The 21,355-nt window shown below is 40.8% G+C and overlaps 1 protein-coding gene across 1 annotated transcript in view; it reads right to left on the bottom strand.

Annotated features, from left to right (window-relative positions):
* Positions 1–201: 201 nt before the first annotated feature.
* Positions 202–21,355, bottom strand: part of LOC147255737 (serine/threonine-protein kinase WNK2) — a 47,508-nt gene continuing 26,354 nt past the window's right edge. The window contains exons 10-30 of the mRNA XM_086213654.1: positions 20,172–21,074; positions 18,364–19,524; positions 17,226–17,390; positions 16,582–17,001; positions 15,902–16,213; positions 15,659–15,702; positions 15,320–15,479; positions 15,101–15,217; positions 14,579–14,749; positions 13,453–13,504; positions 13,180–13,278; positions 11,995–12,782; positions 9,598–9,643; positions 9,409–9,482; positions 8,617–9,263; positions 7,602–7,831; positions 7,154–7,378; positions 6,326–6,424; positions 3,836–3,880; positions 3,043–3,344; positions 202–2,916 (exon numbers count right to left, since the gene is read on the bottom strand). Coding sequence (XP_086069780.1) covers positions 2,566–2,916; positions 3,043–3,344; positions 3,836–3,880; positions 6,326–6,424; positions 7,154–7,378; positions 7,602–7,831; positions 8,617–9,263; positions 9,409–9,482; positions 9,598–9,643; positions 11,995–12,782; positions 13,180–13,278; positions 13,453–13,504; positions 14,579–14,749; positions 15,101–15,217; positions 15,320–15,479; positions 15,659–15,702; positions 15,902–16,213; positions 16,582–17,001; positions 17,226–17,390; positions 18,364–19,524; positions 20,172–21,074 — 6,411 coding nt within the window. The 3' untranslated portion in view covers positions 202–2,565. The remainder of the gene's footprint in view (positions 2,917–3,042; positions 3,345–3,835; positions 3,881–6,325; positions 6,425–7,153; positions 7,379–7,601; positions 7,832–8,616; positions 9,264–9,408; positions 9,483–9,597; positions 9,644–11,994; positions 12,783–13,179; positions 13,279–13,452; positions 13,505–14,578; positions 14,750–15,100; positions 15,218–15,319; positions 15,480–15,658; positions 15,703–15,901; positions 16,214–16,581; positions 17,002–17,225; positions 17,391–18,363; positions 19,525–20,171; positions 21,075–21,355) is intronic.

Raw genomic sequence — 21,355 nt, 5'->3', positions numbered from 1 at the left:
TGGCGAATCTGTCGTCGTATTATAGATTTTCCGAAACAGCTTTGCATCGACTTTAAAATAAGTTCACACACACATTTGCACATCCTATAGATCACAAATCGTGCAACTGACTTAAAAAAAATCTAATATAGTGTTATAGCTATGTAGAACAAAATTCTTCTCTCAGTAAATATAAATAAAAACGAGACGTTCATATCAAGCACAAAATAATATTTATTTCTCTCTCAACATACAGACTGTGATTAGAGTGCAGCAGGGTAGGGTGGGGTAATGCGGTGGGACATACAGCAAGCAAAAGCAATCCCACACAATTGCAATACAAGGTTTTGACAATCAAAGCATATTCAACAGGGGGCAATGTTGTCCAGGAACGAGCAAAGTAGTCTTCCTCTGCATCCAAATGAATATGCCAGCAATACTTAATCCTTCCACTGCTCACCGGAGGGGGGACGACGACGACAGAACATAGCAGATACAAGTGACAGAGAACAGAAATCTCTTACTACTGGAAGTATTTAATCAAAGCAGAAGACTCTGCATAATATTCTATAAAAGTCCAATTCGAACCGAATTGATGGAATAATATACATCAAAGCAACCCCACCACCACCGCTACCCGCCAACACAGTCAAACTAACAAATTTACAAGTATAAACTACGAGAAAACTGTACAATTCACAGCTTGGTAGGATTGGGGTGCTGAAACCTTTCAAAAGTGTTGTGGAGACACGAGATTCCTAACCATAGAAGTCATATTGTATTTGTTTTGTTTTGTGGAACATGAAAAGTTGGCCATGCTTGTCAGTGATGATAAAAACAAAAAAGTACAGATGGTGAAATCCACTATATACAGTGTGGGAAACACTTCACCATCAATAAGAATCACAGGAGACAGTATGTTGTGCAAATCTCCCACATCAAGTATTGAATTTGCAATATACCCCACTGAAGAGAAAAAGGCATAAGGAACACTGGCAATAAACATCAAAATTTAAACAAGGCAATAACACTTCCTTGATGGCGTCTTAATTGTTAACTCAATTTGAGGAATTTCTTATTTTTCAGTACCATTTCATGTGAATAAAATGCATAACTGTACAGTGGAATCACCTCAGACAATAGCAGCATAGAAAAAAAATCAAGCTTTAAACATCAAATAATTTAAGAATGTCAGACTAATCCGTTGATTGCACTAAACATTTTACATAGTGTACGCTGGGTAGTAGGAAAGCTAAGTTGAAAGAACATGTAGCAGTAGTGTTTTGGTGGTGTGTAGTGTGTTTTCTTTGCAAGGTAAGTTGTGACTGCTTCTTGATGATTTGTAACTTTGTTAAACTTTTCAGCTTGCTCCTGTTGCACACCAGATAAGGCTTGTGGCAAGGCCATGATCAAAGCTTTATGGAAGGTTTAAATTGCACTTTTCAGCCTCAAGACTTCACATATTAATTGCTACATTCTGATCAGAACACTACCAGAAGCATATACTGTCAAAAGATCTATCTACAGTATATTTGGCTCTGGACACTACCTTTCCTTGCGAGCACAAGGCAACAACATTGCCAACTCTTGTGCTGCCCAACGCATCAGTTGCTGATAATTAAAAAAAGGGCTGTGTCCACCTGAACCATTTGACCTGAAAAAGGGGATTTTGGCTACTGGCGTGTTTTTTTTTTTTCTTTCTCTCATCAGTCATACATTAGACATTTGTTTCTGCAAGGCAACGGTACATCTCACCACTATGGCATTCCATCTGTCACAGGGGTGGAAAGTAAACAAGGGTAAAACAGGACTTTATTATTTAAATAAGAGCATATAGTGTGTTAATAGTGCAGAACTACAAGGGCATTCATATGTAAACCAAAAACAAAAGTGTCTGTAATGCATTAAAAAAGAGACTGCACAGCTATCATCAAAAAAACAAAACAAAACTTTGATGCAGACGTGTCACAGAAATATATATACACACATATACATATATATATATATATACACACATATATATACATATATATATATATATATATATATATATATATGTGTGTATGTATAAAAATCAATGTTCAAGGCACTACATTCCTTCAAATGTTTTCATTATTAATACTGTCCCTGTAACTGCATCTCAAGCCACTGTTTTTGAATTCTAATGTAGTGTTTAAAGTGTAAATAACTTGTAGAGATTGTCTAAAAAATGTGAAAATTGCAGTAATAAAGAATAGTGAAACACGTTTTTGTGACCAATGACAAAATTTCTTGTATGGCTGAGTTTAGTCAAGACCAAACCCAAAAAGCATTATGTTTTCAGACATACACACTTCACATGTACTTCAGTACACACCCATACGCACGCACGCACACAGTACACACCCATACGCACGCACGCACGCACTCACACACTCTCTCTCTCTCTCACACACACACACACACAGTATATACTGATGTTGTATAAAGAATATCAACCCTCGCTTTATGATATTTACAGGATCACAATATCTACATGTAGGAATTGGCATAAGCAAGACAGAGTGGAGTTGAACTATTCTGTTCAAATATATCTTAGACAGCAGGTTAGGTAGTCCGGGTAGTTTTGGGACAGGGGCCATTCTCAGGGTTGTGCATGGCCAAAGGGTAGGCTTGGATTCCTGGGTTTGCCACTTTACCAAAGGGCATCATCCTTGCAGCACCAACCAGGCCTACAGGACCAGCAGATCCAACAGGGCTTGGCAAACCAGGCCACTGCTGTGGATACAGAGGACCAGGAACCATTCCATTATAGGAGCTTGCTGGCAAAAGGTATCCAGGTGGGAGCATTGATGAGGAGTTGGGACCTCGGGTTGTGGGCATTGTAGGGCCTAAAGCCGCAGTTAGCGGGCAGGAAAGAGGCAGCTGGAACTTGTTGGGAACAGCAGGACATTTTATCTGGAACAGAAGAGAACTGATGTACCAAATAGTGCACTGACCTCTTAACTACATCAAATGTCATATAGTAGATAGAAGTCAAACTAAAAACAACCTAACGCAGGTCATCACTGACAATTAAAATACCTCATGCGTAGCTGCTCCCATGGGGGGAGCTTTGCCCCCCAGGTCCTGCTGGCGTCTTTGTTGTCTGATTTGATTCAAGGAGGGGCGTGGTTGCTGGGCTGCTGCAACAGTCTCCTTTGCCCAGTCATCGACCAGTTTGTGAAGGTCATCGGTAAATGTGCCTCTCTTGTTGTTGCTGTTGTTTGTCTGGACCTGAGCAAGCCGCATGATTGGCTGAGGGGATGGTGAGGGTGTGGTAAGTGACGGCTGTGTCAGACTGGAAGCCGTCTGAGACGCTGCTGCAGTGGTGCTGGAGGACGACCCTGAAAGACAAAATGATCTTAAATATGTGCCAAATTTTTAAAAATGACCATCAATCAGTTGGCTGATGTATGGCATCACCATCCTTGACATGATGGAGCAATAATATCATCTTAATGGAAGATGACTGTCGATACTCCAATAGTCCTAATTGTTTGAAGGCCAGAGTTACTGAAAACATCAATAACAGGATTTTACTGTGATACATCATTTGCCAACATAGCAGCCAAAGGATTTAAACACGAATGACTTTCACGAGTACGTACAGACAAGTAAAATGTTGGCTATGCAAGCAGTGAAATAATTCTGCAATTGAGACATGTAGACACACTGCCATGCAAAACAAAACGACAATTCGATAAGCACTCATGAGTGCCACATCTCAAGTGCTCAAACTTAAGAGAGAAAAACAAGTGCATATAAAACCATAAGGATGACAAAGAAAAATGTGGACAGAGAAGACAGAGTGTAAGAAAATAAATGAGATAGTTACTACTACTGCGCTCTTTGCCTAGACATAGTCGTTTCAGAGTGGACCCTATAAGAAGGTAAAACAGCACAAGACAGAAACAGTTAGGCCAGGACACACTGCACTTCACATGTATTTGGACAAGCTGCTTCAGAAGCACACTGAGCTATTAAAAAAACTGGGGAGAGAGGAGAGAGAGAGAGAGAGAGGAAAGGAGGACGAGGGGTTTCAAAATATGTGAGGAGGAGAGAGCCTAGGTGTGCTTTTTAAACTGGGCAGAAGTGCACTTGACAATCTTAAGAAAGAAAGAGCACACTTGATTTGTGATGTGCATGTTAATCCGTTCCTGCATTTCTGTTAATAAACTTACTGACAATTGAAATTGTATCATTTATCAAGTCAATGCTGTCTTTGGGCAGATTTGATCAAATATCTTCACATTACCTTTAAAAATACAGGAATTAATTTGAATTTGTAAAGCTGAACTGTTAGTTCAGGTAGTTGATCAAGAGAAAATTGTAAGAGGGGAAGACTGGAGCCTGGATTAAAAAGAGATCCGTTTGTCGTTGTGAGGATGCCTGTGAAACAAAAATGTGAAACCAAAATAAAAGAAAACTCCAAACTGAAATGAAAAAGCATATCAATACTAGCTGGAACTCATCTGAGTCAAAACTTGTTAAAACATGCAGGTAACTCAATAGAGGTGGAAGAGGGAAAAATAAGAAGTAATAGTGATGATACAGCCCTTTGTATGGTGGAGCAAGTCTCCTTCAGTGCCCTGCCTGGCGCCTGCACCATGCACGTCTTCTCCGTCCAAACATGAGGGACAGAGAGAGCTCCCCTCTATATAAGCAAAGGGCAGTGCCTATCAGGAAAGGGGCTTGCATTTGCGTGTGTGTATGTGCGTGCGTGTGTGTGTGGGGGGGGGGTGGTTACTGACTTGGGCTAAGTGCCTTGTCTTGGGAGATGTTGTACAATCAAAATTAACAGTGAATGGAACCACACAACAAGTAGAGAGGGCATAAAGTTTCCACATTCTCTTTCGCACATGTGTACACAGTTGCACACACACAGACACAAACACACCACTGTGTTTAAGAAATGACCTCAGGCCCATGTTTGGAGAGAATTAGCCCCAGTATGCTTGTGGGGTCCATTTTAAAGCCGGAAGCACTGCATGAAGTATCTGAATGAGTGGGAGTAGGTGTTAACCCCGCATATAAATGGTTGTGAATGTAATTGTGGTTCTGTGATTAGTGGAATACTGCCAGAGGAGAGGCTGTGTACAGAGAAAATAGGAGGAAATGTTTCCTTTTGAACTTTTGTGGTCATTGTGAATTCATAAAACCATAGTCACTCTTTTGCCCTACTTCATTCTTTCTGCTTGTTCTTGTACTTGACTTTTCCACAGTTCATTCAAAATGGTGCTGCTTGGCAAATGCAATTTCCTAATTTAACAGATGCAGGTCTGTCTAAACCCAGTTGTTCTTACGGCAAATTATTTCAATTTGCACAAGATTCAACTAGCTTGGGTGAAAACTTCTTGCAACTGTTCAGCCAAGATAAGAGACTGAATAAGAATTGATTGAAATTGAAAATATGGACTGATTTCTTAAATTAAATTTTCAACAAATGCCGCCTCAGTTGAATTTAATGTCAAATAAACATCTCTGCCATGATGTCTTGATATGATCACTGGGGCCAACATCATCTTAAAAATTCTAACACGTGGCAGCTTTAAATAGTCTGACAATTGAGTAAAACTGTCCTAATAAAATCAGAACAGCAGGTGGAATTTATGATAGTGTAACTGATACCTGAAAATGAAATCAAATTTAAAGCCTGATTTACAGTCTTTTGGGAGAGTAAAAGGGCTACAGGTTACTTATGCACAATCAGAATTCTAAAGTAAATGACAAATATTTAAATTACTTTTGGCTTTTGTTGGCTCAAGTTGTCACTGCTATGTCAAACATTTTCCAAGCGCTAACTAAAGTTAAAACTGAAATGGTACAGATTTAATGATTAAAAAGTCACGAATGCTGACCTATTCTAAGGATGGAAATCTCAGGCTGATTAGAGACAGTTTCCACAGTATATTTCAGCTTCTGTACCCACTACGATATCTGACAGCAATAACAATTTAAGTAATTCTCAGATTTGCAAACTAAAACATAACTTACTCAGATTTCTTGAAGATTAAAAGAAACATTTCCTGGTTGCACAAGCTTTTTAATCTGTTGCATTAGCAGTTGTTCACCCTGTTTAGTTCAATTTGGAGATGAGTATTGTGAATACCAACATCATTTACACACGCGATGGATATCCTCTGGTGGTTGTTTGGATTGGGGGGTTGGGGGAGATGTCAAGGGAGGCGGACTGTGTGAAGGGTGAGATAGAAGATCCACCAAAACACATAAATAAAAATGAAACTTTGTTGACTGAAGAGAGGGAAGTTAAATAAAGAAAATATGGAAATGAGTGAGGGGAAAATAGAAAAGAACAAATACAAACAGATGGACAGAGACACAGGTCCACTGAGGAATCTAGTGCGTGGTTTGCTACTAGATTTATAGGTGACTCTCTCTGACGTTTGGTGGTAAACCGTCCAGCCTGTAAAAATGAATATAAGAGGGAAGAAGAGAAGAAACAAGAGAGACACTTTGTAAAAGTGTACAAAGACTGTGAGAAACCCCCACCATCAAAAGCAGCAGTAAAGGACACTAAAGAGGAACACATAATGGTGATAAAAGGGACGTTTTAGATTATTAGTCTGATTTTAGCCATTCATTCCAATTTGTAACAGACATGACGGAGTGGAAAAATAGTACCCATCAGTTAAGGGTAGTTTGAATGTGTCCTTCTATTTTTGTATCATTAATTGGAGAAGGAGACAATCAGGTTTTGTGTCGTACAAAAGAAGTAAAAGCAAGTTTTCCTAGGGTCCCTTTTGTCACAGCTTACAATGAAAATGTACATGGTGTTTTGTGGCAGATTTGAAAAAAGAAATCATGAAATTACATCTGTAAAGTTCAACAATGAGATGAGAAATTGCTAATAATACTATAGAAAGCAGTTACAGTAGGTTCAGTCCATACAATTGCAAGTGAATAATGAAACAGTCATTTATTATTCATCAGTTGTCAAACATTGTCTATGACCATCAGTTTTGCGAAAGTCTGGGGGAATTATCCTTTAAGGTGAGCTGCTTGAGATGTTCTCTTAAAAGGAGGCCCTTTTACGGATGACATCACACATTTATCTTAGGCCTAATGACTGATTTGTAGATTGCATAAGCAATCTTCCAAACATTGTGTGTAGGCGTGCACTGATAATGTGTACCTTGGCCAGGGCCTGCTTGGTTGGCCATTCCATCACTATGTTGCCCAGCATAGATGTTGTCTGAGGAAAAAGAGCCCTTCAGGGAGCAGGGCTGCTGGGTGTGGACCTGCTCCTGGGCTGCGCTGGGCTGATTGCTGGAGCTGGAGCTGCCGCCGGACTGGGAAGAACCATCTGACAGGACAGAACTTTTAGCTGGGGAACCAGATGAACTAGCAGCACTCTCGCCTAAATGCAAAAAAGAAAACAAAAAAAAAAAAAACAGAAAAAGACATGTTGGAAAAAAAAGAAAAAGTGAGTCAAAATAGATCACTCTGACTCACAAACTCCTATGGTTTATGCACCATTCCTGTGTATTTCACTTAACAAAATATGCGCTTGGAAATGCTCTCCGATACAAATAAATCATTACATGAACTCACTTCTCACTCCACAGTCCCAACCTACACACCTTTCTTCTCAGGCGAAGAGCTGTTTATATTGTTTTTGAGTTGTTGCACCATTGGATTAAGCAATTTTCCACCCTTCAATTTATGTTTACTGGCCCTACGCCTGCGGCCACTTGGAGGTGCAGCGTGGAGAAGGCCAACATTTGGGGGCAGAGTTTTGCCCAGTTCTTTATAGAGACGCTCAATTTCGTTCCTCTGGAAGGCCTGCAGTTCAGAAATCTCCTTCATGTGTCTAGCAAAAAACAAAACAAAAAAAATAAAATTCAGATATTAATTTAAAACATATCAGAAAGGAAATTTTAACACAAATAAATGTTAAAAACTGTTAAGTACATGCATCTGACAGCCAAAAATAGTAAGAAAGCATTTAATAATATAGTTTATATATATATATATATATATATATATATATAAACTATATTATTAAATGCTTTCTTACTATTTTTGGCTATATATATATATATATATATATATATATATATATATATATATATATATATATATATATATATATATATATATATATATATATATATATGTTTGTTCATCCTGTACTATCAAGTTCAATTATACTAAATTCACTTTGCCAAAATGAATGCAATAATTTTAACTAGGCCTGTTAAGTTGTTAATAAGTGGTAATTTTAGCACATTAGATACATTTTTTAGACGACAACAATGGCTTTAGCCATGGCTTTTGGGTTTCTCTGCTAAACTGCCTGGGTGCAGCAATATGTCTAGCAACCGAAAATGATTCTTGATTTTTTTAAAAATGGAGTGATGTCAGGCACTTCCAGCAAATTGAAACCATCTAGAAAGAGAAGCAGCCAGACCATGAGTGTAAGCATGATCATATTAAGATCTTAATGTAGGATATACCAAAAAATCTCATCTTGCCCTTTGTTAACCAAAATAGGAAGAAAACTATTTCAAGTGATTCATTAATCAGAAAAAGATGTATACTTGCATTAAAACATACAGTAAGTGTGTGTGTGTGTGTGTGTGTCAGTAAATTTACTTTTCTCTAAGTTTCTGCAGTTCTTTCCTCATGTCTGCATCCTCAAACTCTGAGTCATTGTCACTGCTGATGTAGGATGAGTGGGCATTTCCTGCAGAGGGAGAGGCAGCATGACCATTCATCGCCACAGTCTGTCGACTTGGAGAATCAGGACCTTGCTCACTTTTACTCCGGCCAGAGCGTCGCAGAAAGGCCACTGCCCTCTTCATGAGGTCACTTCCACTGTGCTCAGGAAGTGCATGAGCTAGGGGACCAGGGTGTGGAAGAGGTAGGGCTATGCTGCTGCTGTCCTCATCTGCTGAATCAGAGTAGAGGTGAGTAGAGGGGTGATGTGTGGGAGTGTCCATGGTTTGGGCTCGTGGAATGTGGCTTGGGGTGACATCAGGGCTGGACATAGGGGTGGTCTGGTAGAAGTTTGGTGGGGCAGAGTAGCGGTTACTGCTGTGGAGTTTGGATGTTCCAGTATTTTCATTGTCAGCTGCAGCTGTCAAAGCGGACCCACCCATTGTCACGCAACCCCTGTCCTTGTTGCCTGCACCCTCAGTGCGGCTGTGAGACCCTCCAGAACCACTAGAGGGTGCCGGGGAATTACAGGCACTGCGACTCATCTCAAAGCGACAAATGACATCGGGCGGGCTGAGTATGACCTGAAAGAGGAAAGAGAGAGGCCCATATTCATATTAAAATAAGTAGAAAAGCACCATCAAATAATACAATTATGATGCAAACAACAAAACCTCCAATCAAATGATACCATTCATCTACAGAATTGTTTTGAAAGCAAATTCTTACTTGACAACGGCTTTTGGAGGAACCTGAACCAGAGCTAACAGTCAAATCTTTCTTGGTCAAAACCTTGTTGGATGCTAAAACCAGGGGGAAAAAGGTACTTTTCAAAACAAATTATTCTTCAAATTTTATTTAGTAATAATAATAGTAATTTCACAAGAATATTGAAATCAAATTAAAAATGTTACCTACCAGCAACCGCAGAGTCACTTAGGACACAGTCTGGACCCTCTGGAATCTGAGGCAAACAGAGAGAGAGAGAGAGAAATGAGCATGTGGAGGTGGGTGGCTACAATCAGACACAATCGTGAAAGTTGGAAAAAAAATAATCACGGAATCCTGAATATAAAAACAACATGTTAATGCTAACAATGCCAGTTGTATTACACTGATTTATTATTCACTGTATGAATCCAAGACTTAAAAATAGTTTGATAAACTGTTAATTGTGGCTTTTCAGCAAATTGGAACTCATTACTACTACTTCCAGGTATTTCTGACATGTAATTGGGTAATGGCACCATGATGGCATTGGACCTTCAAGATAGAAAATCCCATCACGTCATCATTTCTTTGCGATTCAAAATTTGTATATAATCTTAAAATGATTAGCATGTCAGATATGCCCAAATGCATATTTTGTGAGGTCATAGGTACCTTGACCACCAAATCAAATCAGAAAAAGCCTTTCTACTCAAATTAAATGCCAATGCCCAGTGACTATTTAGAGCAGTTATTGCTCTCTCCCAATTTATCTTGTTAGCCCAAAATTACTGTCCAGAGGTCTAACGAGGATAGCTGCCTAGTGGTAATACATAACTAGAAGGAATTTTCAGCCTTTATTTGAACAAGGAAAAACAGTAAGCTATTAGATGCTCCAGTCGTGTGCCATGGCTAGCTACCCTCTATTGACCTGAGTTATGTCTGACTGAGTTACACTCTATGTTTTTGGCATAACACACACTGACACCCTTGTACTTAAACCTTTGTGAGGACTTTCATTGACATAACACATTCCCTAGCCCCTCACACTAACCCTAACCATCTCAACTGACTGACAGACCCTAACCTTGACCCTAAACCTAACCAGAACCTGATCCTAACCTCGACCCTAAAACCATGTCTTGACCCTCAAACGACCCTTTGAAGAAGTGAGGACCGGCTAAAATGTCCTCACTTTCTAGAATGGCCTCACTCTGTTGGTTAAATGCATATTCTAGTTCTTAATATGTAGCAAGTACAAGAACACACACACACACACACACACACACACACACACACACACACACACGTGAAGCTGCCAAAGCCAAAGGAAGGGATTACAATTAATTATAAGGCTGACAGCAGTAATTTTGTTCCCCTCCCCAAACACAGTATTTGCCTCGCTCTTTACTGCCAATAGACAAATCAATAGCACAGTGCACTACGAGCACAACAATCCAATGATGATGCAATTATCTTTAATTAGGGCTGGTCAGTATGCATTTATTTCACCTTTTAACCTTCCTCAAGCTTTTACCATGGTTTACCCTATGATCAGCTGATAAAAAGACACCAGAAGTAACCACTGTATTTGTACAAAACTGATATGTGACATTGTTGGAGAGATAAGATCCTTGTGATTTGTTTGATATAAGACCATTTGAAGACACTAAAAAGGAATGAGTCCAATCAACACCACTGTTACAAACTGAGGCAACTCAGCTATGAAGCCTCATGGTTATCTATTGATCGATAACATTCTGGCAAAAACAGTCTTGTTAAAATGGCAAGATCCAGGTAATCCAAAAAATATTTAGTCAGAAAACATTATGACATTATGACATTGACCTTAAGCACATATTTACAGTTATGTCATTCAAAATTTGATTCGAGATGTGCTCTCCTTTGGTGCAAAAAAATGGCAGCAGTACTCACAGTACCATACTTTCATTGACACTTCATTTGACCAAATAGGAGCTTTAACGTCCAGTCCATAGCCTACAATAGTCAATAAGAATCCATATCGACAACCCTTTCACTTGAGGTAAGACAGAGGCATTGACTCCATTGATGACTGATGCACCATATTGCTATAATAAAATAAGGAGATAATCACAGTTGTTTGCATGTGAAATAGAATTTGTTTATGATTTGATGAAACAGTCACCATTACCATTTTTACCCTGTATACAGCTTTGCTGCCCAACACTAACATGAATGCTCCCCCATACACATCAACAATATACACACACAGACAGGTTTGTGCTGCTATCCTTATTCAGACATTCCACTGACTACAACTCATGTGGTGTGAAAATTAGCATCAGGCCCAAAAATCACATATGAGTCAGGCCCTATTGTGGACAGTCTAACCCAAGCCCTTCTCTTACTCCAAACCTCCACTCACCCTTGACCTCAATTCAGACCCAAACTAAATTTAACCACAGACTCAGAAATTAAACTGTACTGTATTAGGACCCTTCTTTTGTCCCCTTTTGTCCTGATAACATTAATTTTTACACCAGAAAAAGACTCCAATTGGGAGCATAACCCCGGTGTGAATACACACACACACACACACACACTCGGACACACACAGACTTTTACCAGTAGCTCCCCCTGTTTCTTGGCAAGTGGTCCCTCACTGCCCTGGCTGTCGGAGACTGGTGGCGAGCTGACTCCTTCTGTGCTGGTGACATGGGGGTCTGATGCAGTGCTGGAAGGCTGGGTGGGAGGATGCTCCTGGTACAGCAGGTTTCTCAGCTTCTCATCCAAAGTCTTGATTGTGCGGTCAACAAATTCCACCCTTCGTGGCCCATCACTGTCAGACTCCCCTGGGCCACCACTTGCAGGCTGTGGGTGGCTTGTTGACTGGGAGCTCTGGCAAGTCTGGTGCGCTGGACTCTGAGGCTGGGAGGTGACTGTCCCTGACTGTATGGATGTGGCATAGGGTTGTTGCAGGACCACGGATTGATGGGAACCCAGCTGAGGTGGTACTTCTCCAGTAGGACTGACCTTTTGTTTGGGCTGACTAGTTTGTGAGGAAGCCAAACTACCAGCCTCTGACATACCAATGGTATTTGCATCCAGAGAGACAGGTGGCACAATAGCGCAGCATGGCATGTCTGTTACCATCGAGACAGCAGAGATGCAAGGTTCTTCCACAGGAAGAAACTTTTGATGGCTGACATCAGCAGAAGTATTTTTCATTACACAGGGTTCAGGCTGCTGCACATGGGCTTTACCAATGTTTTGGTCTTGAGGTTGCACTGAGGTCTGAGCTGGGAGAAGAGATGAGGGCAACTGACTTTGCAACGATAAAGAAGCGAGTGGCGTAGACACTGCAGCTGTGTTACTGTTGGGCTGTGCTGACAATGATGCAGACTTCTCAGATTCTGGAAAAATAAAAACATGGGACTTAATTAAGAAGCAAACAGAGAGCAACTAAGACCATGAGGCAGAGTGGCTGGGTCTTGTGGGTGCCTCAGTGTTACATCATTGCTTGTCTTCACCCATTAGGTTATGTCAGCCGGAGTATAAATTGTGCCCTTCCTTTCTGCCTAGAACTACTGCAGAGGCTCTATTATATAACTGACCCCTACAGATGAACCACACAAATTCTCACTCTTACAGTATGCATGCGCAGTATCTGTCTTCAGTATCAACAGCATGACTCAATATATTCTACAGAACATATAGTTCAACTGGCAGAAAAAAACAATCCTCATTCATCACATTCAAGGACAGGACAAGACGAGTTAAGGACACTATGTTTATGAGTATGCAGATTACCAAGGGCTGACGAGGTGTGAGGAGCTGTCTTCTCTTTGTCCAGGATGGGTGTCTCAGCCACAGGACATATGATAAACCAGCGCTTTCCAGTGTGAAGGACTGTCAGGGACCAAAATAAAAGCTCTTACAAATCCACATCTTTAAAATCAGGTTAGTTGAGGTGCTGAAAGCGACTGATTTACCATATTAAAAGAAAATTCTGAGTTTGACGAAAATTGTACAGGGTTGACTTTAACAGTTAATATACAGGTTCTCTGTGGTAAAATGTCTCACCATTTTGTTGATACACAAGCTGTGGAGTGCTGGGTGCAGAAGTCTTCAATCCCTGAAAAAGGAAGGGTTACTAAACAGAGATTACGCATGTGTTTCACATTTAAAGTTTTACACACCGAGCCAAAAGGCTAAAAATTAGACATTAGTCCAAGAAGGACGAAATGGGTCTGTGGCAGTTTTTGTTCAGACTTGTGTCACACAAAGTCATCTTGAAAATGATGTCAGACTGATGTACCCATGGCACAAGCACTCATACAACACTGTTTTACAAAGTGCTTTTAGGCAGGAATATTACACCATCTGTATAAACGTACAGAGATGGAGGGGAAGAACAGGTCACTGAACTTCTGATTTGCCAATGTGAACAGTGCGATTGAAAGCTATGTGAAGGGGACGACAATCTCTTTCAAAACACTGTCACTGTGGAGTTTACATGCCATCCTTCTGTTGCAGAATGTTCGTGTGATACATAAATTCACATGCTCAATCAGTATTATGCCAACTGGGGCTGTCATATTCTATAAACATTCTTTCTAAATATTAAACATATATTAACATCAAATATAATTGGAAAAAAAGTATAATTTAAATACTGCACACCTTTATTACTCTCTCTGTCCACAAGAGCATGCTGCAAACCAATACAACAAACGGACAAACCAGTACTGACCAAAACCTGAAGTACTTTCAAATGAAATTTCTTAGAACCCTACCCCACACTTCAGTGTGGCTTCTTCTTTTATGAGGTTTAGTAGTGGTTGTTTGGCAAACCAGCTTCAGGGTGTATTACCACCACCAACTGGCAGCTGTGTGGTGGAAGCACAGAACTGTAAACTTGCGAGAACAGCTGCAGTGTGACCAAAGGCAGCAAGAACTTGTGAGGCAGACTTAGCTTATTCTATATTATATCAATATATTAAAATATAAATTTTCATATTTGTATATGCCCTTATTATATATATTCAAATATGTATTAGAATATGGGATATTCTTTGACAGCGCTGATGCAGACATTAAAGTCAGTAAACAAGTTCATTTTTCTGTGATATGATTGAGTCTGTTTGAAAGTAGCTGCAGAAATAATGTGCCACCATAACTACTCAACTTTCATCAGCTCCTTTCTCACCTCCATTCCCAGTGTGCCATATCCATCACTTTGTTTAGGACTGCCTCCAAGGTCAGAGTTCCGCTCACCCTCAGCGTCTTCACTCAGCATGTCCTCAGCCTTGTCCACAATGTCCTTGAGCTGCTCAATGAATACTTCTTTCTCTAAAGGTAGAATGAAATCATTCTCCACCTGAGGGGAAGGATGATGAAAAAAAGGCAACAATAGTGATTTACTTACTGACTAATGCTAGAAATATATATCTTGCGCTGTACTAGGAAAAACAGGAAGAGGCATGTTAAGGAGGTGAGTAAACAAAATTTCCATACAAATTAAATTTGCAAACATTTGCTGTTGCCCACCAATTTAATGCATGACTTGGAGGAGCAGCTACACAATCAAGTATTTCACTTGTTGATATCATTTTAAAATTAAATATATACTGTATGGATTTTTCTACTATAACAAGTAGTCCTCAATAGCTCACATCACACAAGTATAAAACCTTGACACTGACTGAAGTGGAAGCATTATCCAACATACCATGTATGTAGCAATCTCTTCAGGTGCGTCTCCATCCAAGTCAAATTTGAATGTGACCATTTTATGATTATGAGTTTCCAACTGGCACTCAACCATCTTATCCCCTGTGTTACATACCTGCAACAAGAGGGGACACTGTTAATATCAGTGTAATGGTAGCATTGGCAGTGTGTGTATTTACTAACATATTTCTTTTTGTTGGATATTTTGGCTACCCACATTGAGCATGCTGAGCTTTGGCCTGCTTATCTTCTCTTGTCGAGAGCGACTGCGTGTCGACCTCCGGTGGTGTTTGCGGACTTTCCCGTCACCTTTACCTCCATGTGTCCCCTCATAACCATCACTCATTTCCTTCCCTGATGTGGCATCAGAGTTGACACTAGGGACAAATTAGTGCAAGTATTGCTTTCGTCATGCATACTTAAATATTTCAGAGATAGCTACAGTTGTAAGTCTGAGAAAGTACCATGACAGGACAGGATTTGGTAGAAGTCTTAGTGATTAGTCATAATCATACTGCCCTGTCACCAAAATGAGTGAAATGCTTAAGGATAGTACCTGTCATAACTCTGTCCTCCAGTATGTTTCTCTGCAGCATGATCCTAAAGAAAGACCACAACACAGAACACTGAAGGTGATCAAGTACCACATCAGATTCCATTATAGATTACGTTCTTAACAGTAACTTGAGAGGGGATACTGCAATTCTACAAGAGAGTTTGCCAACATATTATACAGCAATGTGGACTCAAGAGGACATAAATAGCAGGAACTACAAATTTAAAAAAATAGAGTCTATACCTCCGAGATGGTCTCAGTTGGACCTACAGTTCCTGTAACCACACTAGGCTGTATCTGCTGTGTCAGGCTGGAATTGGCAGCCCCAGATGATGCTCTCTGGGAGTCAGAGGGCTGCAGGACAGAGACCTGGCTCTGGGCCTGATTCTTGGCTGGAGGGGGCAGCTGGCTTTGGTTCCTCTTCTCCAAATGGGAAGCAGTAGCGGCTTTGCCCTGATCTGATGCATTATGTGCAGGTGAGGGGAATACTGCAGTTTGGGGGAACTGAGAGGGTTGGACAAGCTCTGGATGGCCAACCTTTGCCTGCTGAGAAATCTTGTATAAAAGACAAATTATAGAATTTTATAATACATAACAATGTTATCTTGGAAATTCAGAATTCTCTAAGTAGTTGAAAACAATATATTATGTATTTAGCACTTATGTCATATTAAGAAATATATCTTTTATCTTTAAAACTGCAAACAGAAGCATGTGTTAGCCTTCAGTGACAGAATATTTTTCACATAAGATTAGTCTAGAATGTGTATGCAACACATGTACCGTACAAACAATGACAGAAATTATCACAATCAAAAGTTATTGCAAGTAAACCCTCCCTAAACACACATACACACAAGCATAACTTATACTTCACACCTACTTTGTAAATATCTGCACTGAATTCCAGCCATTATAATTACCTGTATCACAAGCTGAGTGGTTGCATTTGTGGGAGGGTGTGTGTTCTGGGACGAAGCAGCATTTGTGTGTATGGGGGGTGTGGTAAGAACAGATACAAATGCAGGCTGTGAGTAAGCAGCTTCAGCTTTCACACTTTGCTGCAGAACAGAGGTGGGCTGGTGCTGAGGGGACGTAGGTCCCATATTACCTAGCGCAGGTAAAGGGGACGGTTTGAGGGATGGTGGGGTGGGTGATAACAATATATTTTCAATGTGCACAGGGGAAAGTGGAGAGACAGAGGGAGTTAAAGGGAGAGTCTGTGCAGGAGAAAGGAAGACATGGTTAAGAGAAGGGGTGGTTGAAGGGAGAGGGGCAGTGCAGAGGTGAGGGTAGGAGGATTGACAGTCAGTCACAGCTGTCATCACCTGGACTGTGGGATACTGTGAAGGAAATTGATGGGAAATTAAAAAAAAAACAAGAAGCAGAAGAGGAAAAATCAAATAATTTAAAGAGCCAACTTCAAACAGAGGAAGATGTACTGATTCAAGTGTATATTGTTGTTCTGTCTATATAATACGAAGACAAATTGCTAGAAAAAAATCACATCAATACACAGATAGCATCTGTGTAATTTTTTATAGGAGTGACAAAAGACTGACAATACCTGAGATCCATGTACTTGGGGTAGAGAGGATGAAATCTGCGGAGGTGGTATTGACTGGAGGACAGCTGCTTCAGTCACTGACTGTGTAAGAGGTAGTGCCTGGGCTTGGAAACTGGACACTGATGGGGAGAGATTTTGCCCATGGCTCAGTCCATCTTGTCCAACCTGAAATGGACATGAAAAAAATGGGAGGAAGTTCAATTACAGTCAGTTTCATCTTGCAGTTTAGAGGTCATCATTTCTATCTATTGACCCATTTTGACCCATCAATAGCTAAGATTTTTCACCCTGCCTCCTAAGCTACATGGTACTAGAGACACATACGGTGCAACACTGGATGATACAGCAGTAAAAACCAGTGTAATTGAGTTCATGTTTGTTTCCATTATATCTATCGAAAGAAAGTCCTGTTCAGTGGATTGCTTTGTTTCTGAGCTTAACTAAAATTAGACACAGTCACCATAATATGATCGGTACGGGAACTAATGGATGCTTTGCCATTAATAACTATGTTGACCTGTACAAGTGAATTATTTGTTAGTGTGTTGAGACAAAGACATGACACAGAAATCAGTGTCCTGCAATATTCCACTTTACATATGACATTAACATTGATACTCACTCTAATGTGCACATTTGCTTATCCAAGATAGAGTGGTTAAGTTAAAAAAAAAGCAGGGAAAGTATAACAGTCTTGAAATATATTACTTATCTACAGTCTGATAAAGTGTATGTGCAAAGCATTCTTTGCACATACACTTTATTTGAGAAGATACTGAATCAAATTCAACTAAACTGTCCATTTATCCTTTTTAAACATTTTTAGTAGAAACAATTGTTTCAAATTTTAAAAAATTGTTTCAAGTACACTTTTGCTAAACAAAAAAAATCCTCAATTTTCATAATTTAATAGTCAATGTAACTTGCATGTAATACCATATGCAATGATATATTCTATGATAATTATTGTACATGTAACTCTCACACTCTTGTAACCTTAGTTTAGACCAGAAATAATACAACAAGCTCAGAGAAGGGAAGTTCAGGGTAGGGAAATAATATAATTCAGAACTAGGACAGTGTGGATGCCAGATTGCTACCATGTATTGTATGGTTATCATCAATAATTTATACTGACCTGTTGGGTGATATGAGCAGCCTGGCTATGTTGGGACAAGGCTGGAAGAGTCTGAGAAGTCACCGACTGAGTAGCTCTTCCAAAGGTCTGTGGAGTACCAGAGGACTGTGGAGGCAGGTATTGGCTCTGAGCTGGAGCAGTCTGTTGCTGCAGCACATTTAGGGCAGAATGTTTGTAGCCTTGAAAGCCCACATCAGGTATGCCTGATGTAGAGTAATGCTGATGTGTGGCAACAGGCTGTATGACAGAGGTTGCTGTATGAGGTGCCTGCGAAGCAGTGGTCTGACCCTGTTGGACTGCAGATTGGGATACATCCTTTTGTGGAGATGCTGTATGCATGGCTTTTTGGCTGTGCTGCTGCAGATTTGGGGTATATACTTGCTGCTGACCAGAGGACTGAAGACTTGGAGATTGGAGGGCAGGCTGCTGTGACATTTGTTGGTGAATGTTGTGCACTGTCTCATGGCTGTGTTGGAGTTGAGGCTGAATGTAAGCCTGCCCAGCATTTTGTGTTTGTGGTATACTGGATTGAGTACTTTGCATTAAGGGATGTTGGTGCTCTTGATGAATAGGTGTCTGCTGACTGTAAAGTGCTGATGTAGAGGAGATCAGACCTGGCTGCTGACTTTGCAGATTGGCTGTAGCTTGGACCTGCTGCAGTGCACTGGGAGCTTGTGTGGGATGACATTGGGCTATTGACGCTACAGATGTGCGAGGGTAACATTGTGATGGCTGCTGTGCTGGTAGGGTGGTTTCTGCTGCTGCACTCTGTTGCTGAACTGGAGTCAAATATCCAGATGCAGTCTGAACCCGTTGCTGATTTGGATAGGTTTGTTGAACTTGTAAGGAAAATGTCAAACTTGCCTGCTGCTGTTGGTGACCTAGTGTTTGGTAGCTCTTTGCAACATGTTGCGGCAGAGCTGGTGCTGAAATACTTGGTACAGCTTGATTCTGTTGGGGAGGTGTGGAAATAGCAGAGCTGCCTGCATGTTGGACATTGAGTGAACATGGACCAGCTTGAGGGGGTGCGGTAGCACTTGGCGGACCAGCATATGGGTAACTGTGTCCGGGCTGGAGGTACTGCAGAGGTGTGTGAACTGCTGTGCTGGAAGAAGACAGGCCCTGGACAGATGGTGGATTCTGGTGATCTGCAGAACTGGCCTAAGAACATAAAAGAGAAACATTAAAATTAGACAGTCTTTAGAAAGTACAGTATTTTCTTGGACAGGGATCAAAACAAAGGCTCATCAATGTGCCAATTACTCATAAGAACAGTCACAATTATAATGAGAGGATGAGTGATACATTTAAGTTAGTAACAACTGATTCAACAATGAGCAGGCAGTGACAAGTAAGAACTAGAATTAGAAAACAAGGCAAAAGCTCATGTGAAGAGGGATTAGACTGTCTCCTCCTCCTCCTCCTCCTCCTCCTCCTCCACAAAGGGTGATCTATCCAAGAATATAAGTAGAAGGCAGTTGTAGCAACAGACCAGTAAAGCACAAAGGAAAATTATAAAAATCTGGGCCAATTCTAGAAGGGGTTGGCAGAGGTTAATCAGTGGTAAAATAGTCTTTAGGAGACGACAGCAATGTCCTCCAAAAGAAGCAAGCTTGTGATTTTGAACAAGTAGAAGCTGCTCAGCTCTGGGCGGCTATGCAGGTAGAAAGACTCAGACTGTAGACAGGAGATCAGATCACCTCCAAGCAGAATAAGGCTGCACCTCATATGGGCTGGGAGAAACAGCAAAGCAAGTGTTGACCCCATGTAGGATACAAAAATTATTTGTGACTACTATTGTGACCTACCACTCCTACCGCAATGCCAACTTGCTGCTTTCTGGCACAGAGTCTATCCTTGCAGTCTTGGAGGGGTTCCCTCTCCCCAACTGAACTGCCAGTCCCAAGCTGATTCTTCAATTTGCCATCTCCAGTACTGCAGGCAGGCCTGTGGGCAGCTGAACAGTGAAGCAGGGGGTGCTGTGTGGAAGTGGTGTGACAAGGGGCTGCTTTGCGGTTGATTATATTTAACAGTGATTTTTGCAGCTTTAAGAAATCTGAACAATCACTTGAACCTTTCACCCGTCCATAACCCGGGGGGGTCAATGTTCCTCCTGAAGATGGCTGGTGTTTTAAGTCACAAGGACAGTGTGGCATGACTAAAGATGGGTTGTAGTGGTTCCACTCTTGTGACCTCAAATGAAGCAAAGAAAGGCAGGCCTGGCATGTATGGCTTCTATGCATTGCAAAATGCTGGTTATGATGAGAAGTTAGACACAGAAGACCACTAAAGTCAGAGTGTCTACGTCCACTTGGCACAGGCAGCGACAGGTTCTCACTGGTAGCTTCTGATGAAGGTTTGATGCTGATGTCTCTTAGGCGTTGAGACTGAGATGAGGATAAGACAAGAGACAATGGTGGCGCACTCAGGGAAGGGAAGCCATCCTCTGCCTCTGAGTGATGCTCAGAGGGACTGAGCTCCATTTGGTTTTCTGGTGCTGTGGGGGTCGGAGTGACTGATCTCTGAGACTGAATGATAGCATGGAGTTGAGCAATGTGGTTTGCCCTGCAAGTGTCAATAACAGGTGCACTTCCTCTCCTGGCTGCAGCTCCCAAATGACCCCAGAGCTCTGGGCTCAGCACAGTCTCCCATACTTCACCTTTTTCACAGGAGCAAGGTCGCTCTGTCTGAACAGGGCTACTTCTCTGCCACTGATAGAGGAGTAACCCAAAGGTAAAAAAATGTTACACAGAATGAACAGATCATGGCCCAGAAAAAAAGCACAATAAGGTATATGGTGAGAAAAGAATAAATAGAAATTATTGCAAGAACCAATTAAATGAATAAGAAAAGCATATGGATGTAATGTGTACGTAATGTCAATAACGATTACGATTTATCTGCACAAGTCCAAAAATATATGCATTGTCTGTGTAGAAAAACATTTGTTCAGTGTTTGTGTTCATGAGTGATTAGGTCTTTCTGTGCATAT

Source organism: Aulostomus chinensis, chromosome 9, assembly GCF_037954235.1.
Source record: "Aulostomus chinensis isolate RoL2024-O1b breed Wild chromosome 9, RoL_Achi_v1.0, whole genome shotgun sequence".
In the NCBI taxonomy this organism is placed as follows: domain Eukaryota; kingdom Metazoa; phylum Chordata; class Actinopteri; order Syngnathiformes; family Aulostomidae; genus Aulostomus; species Aulostomus chinensis.
Note: the sequence above shows the minus strand (reverse complement) of the source record. Positions and strands in the feature narration are given on the sequence as shown.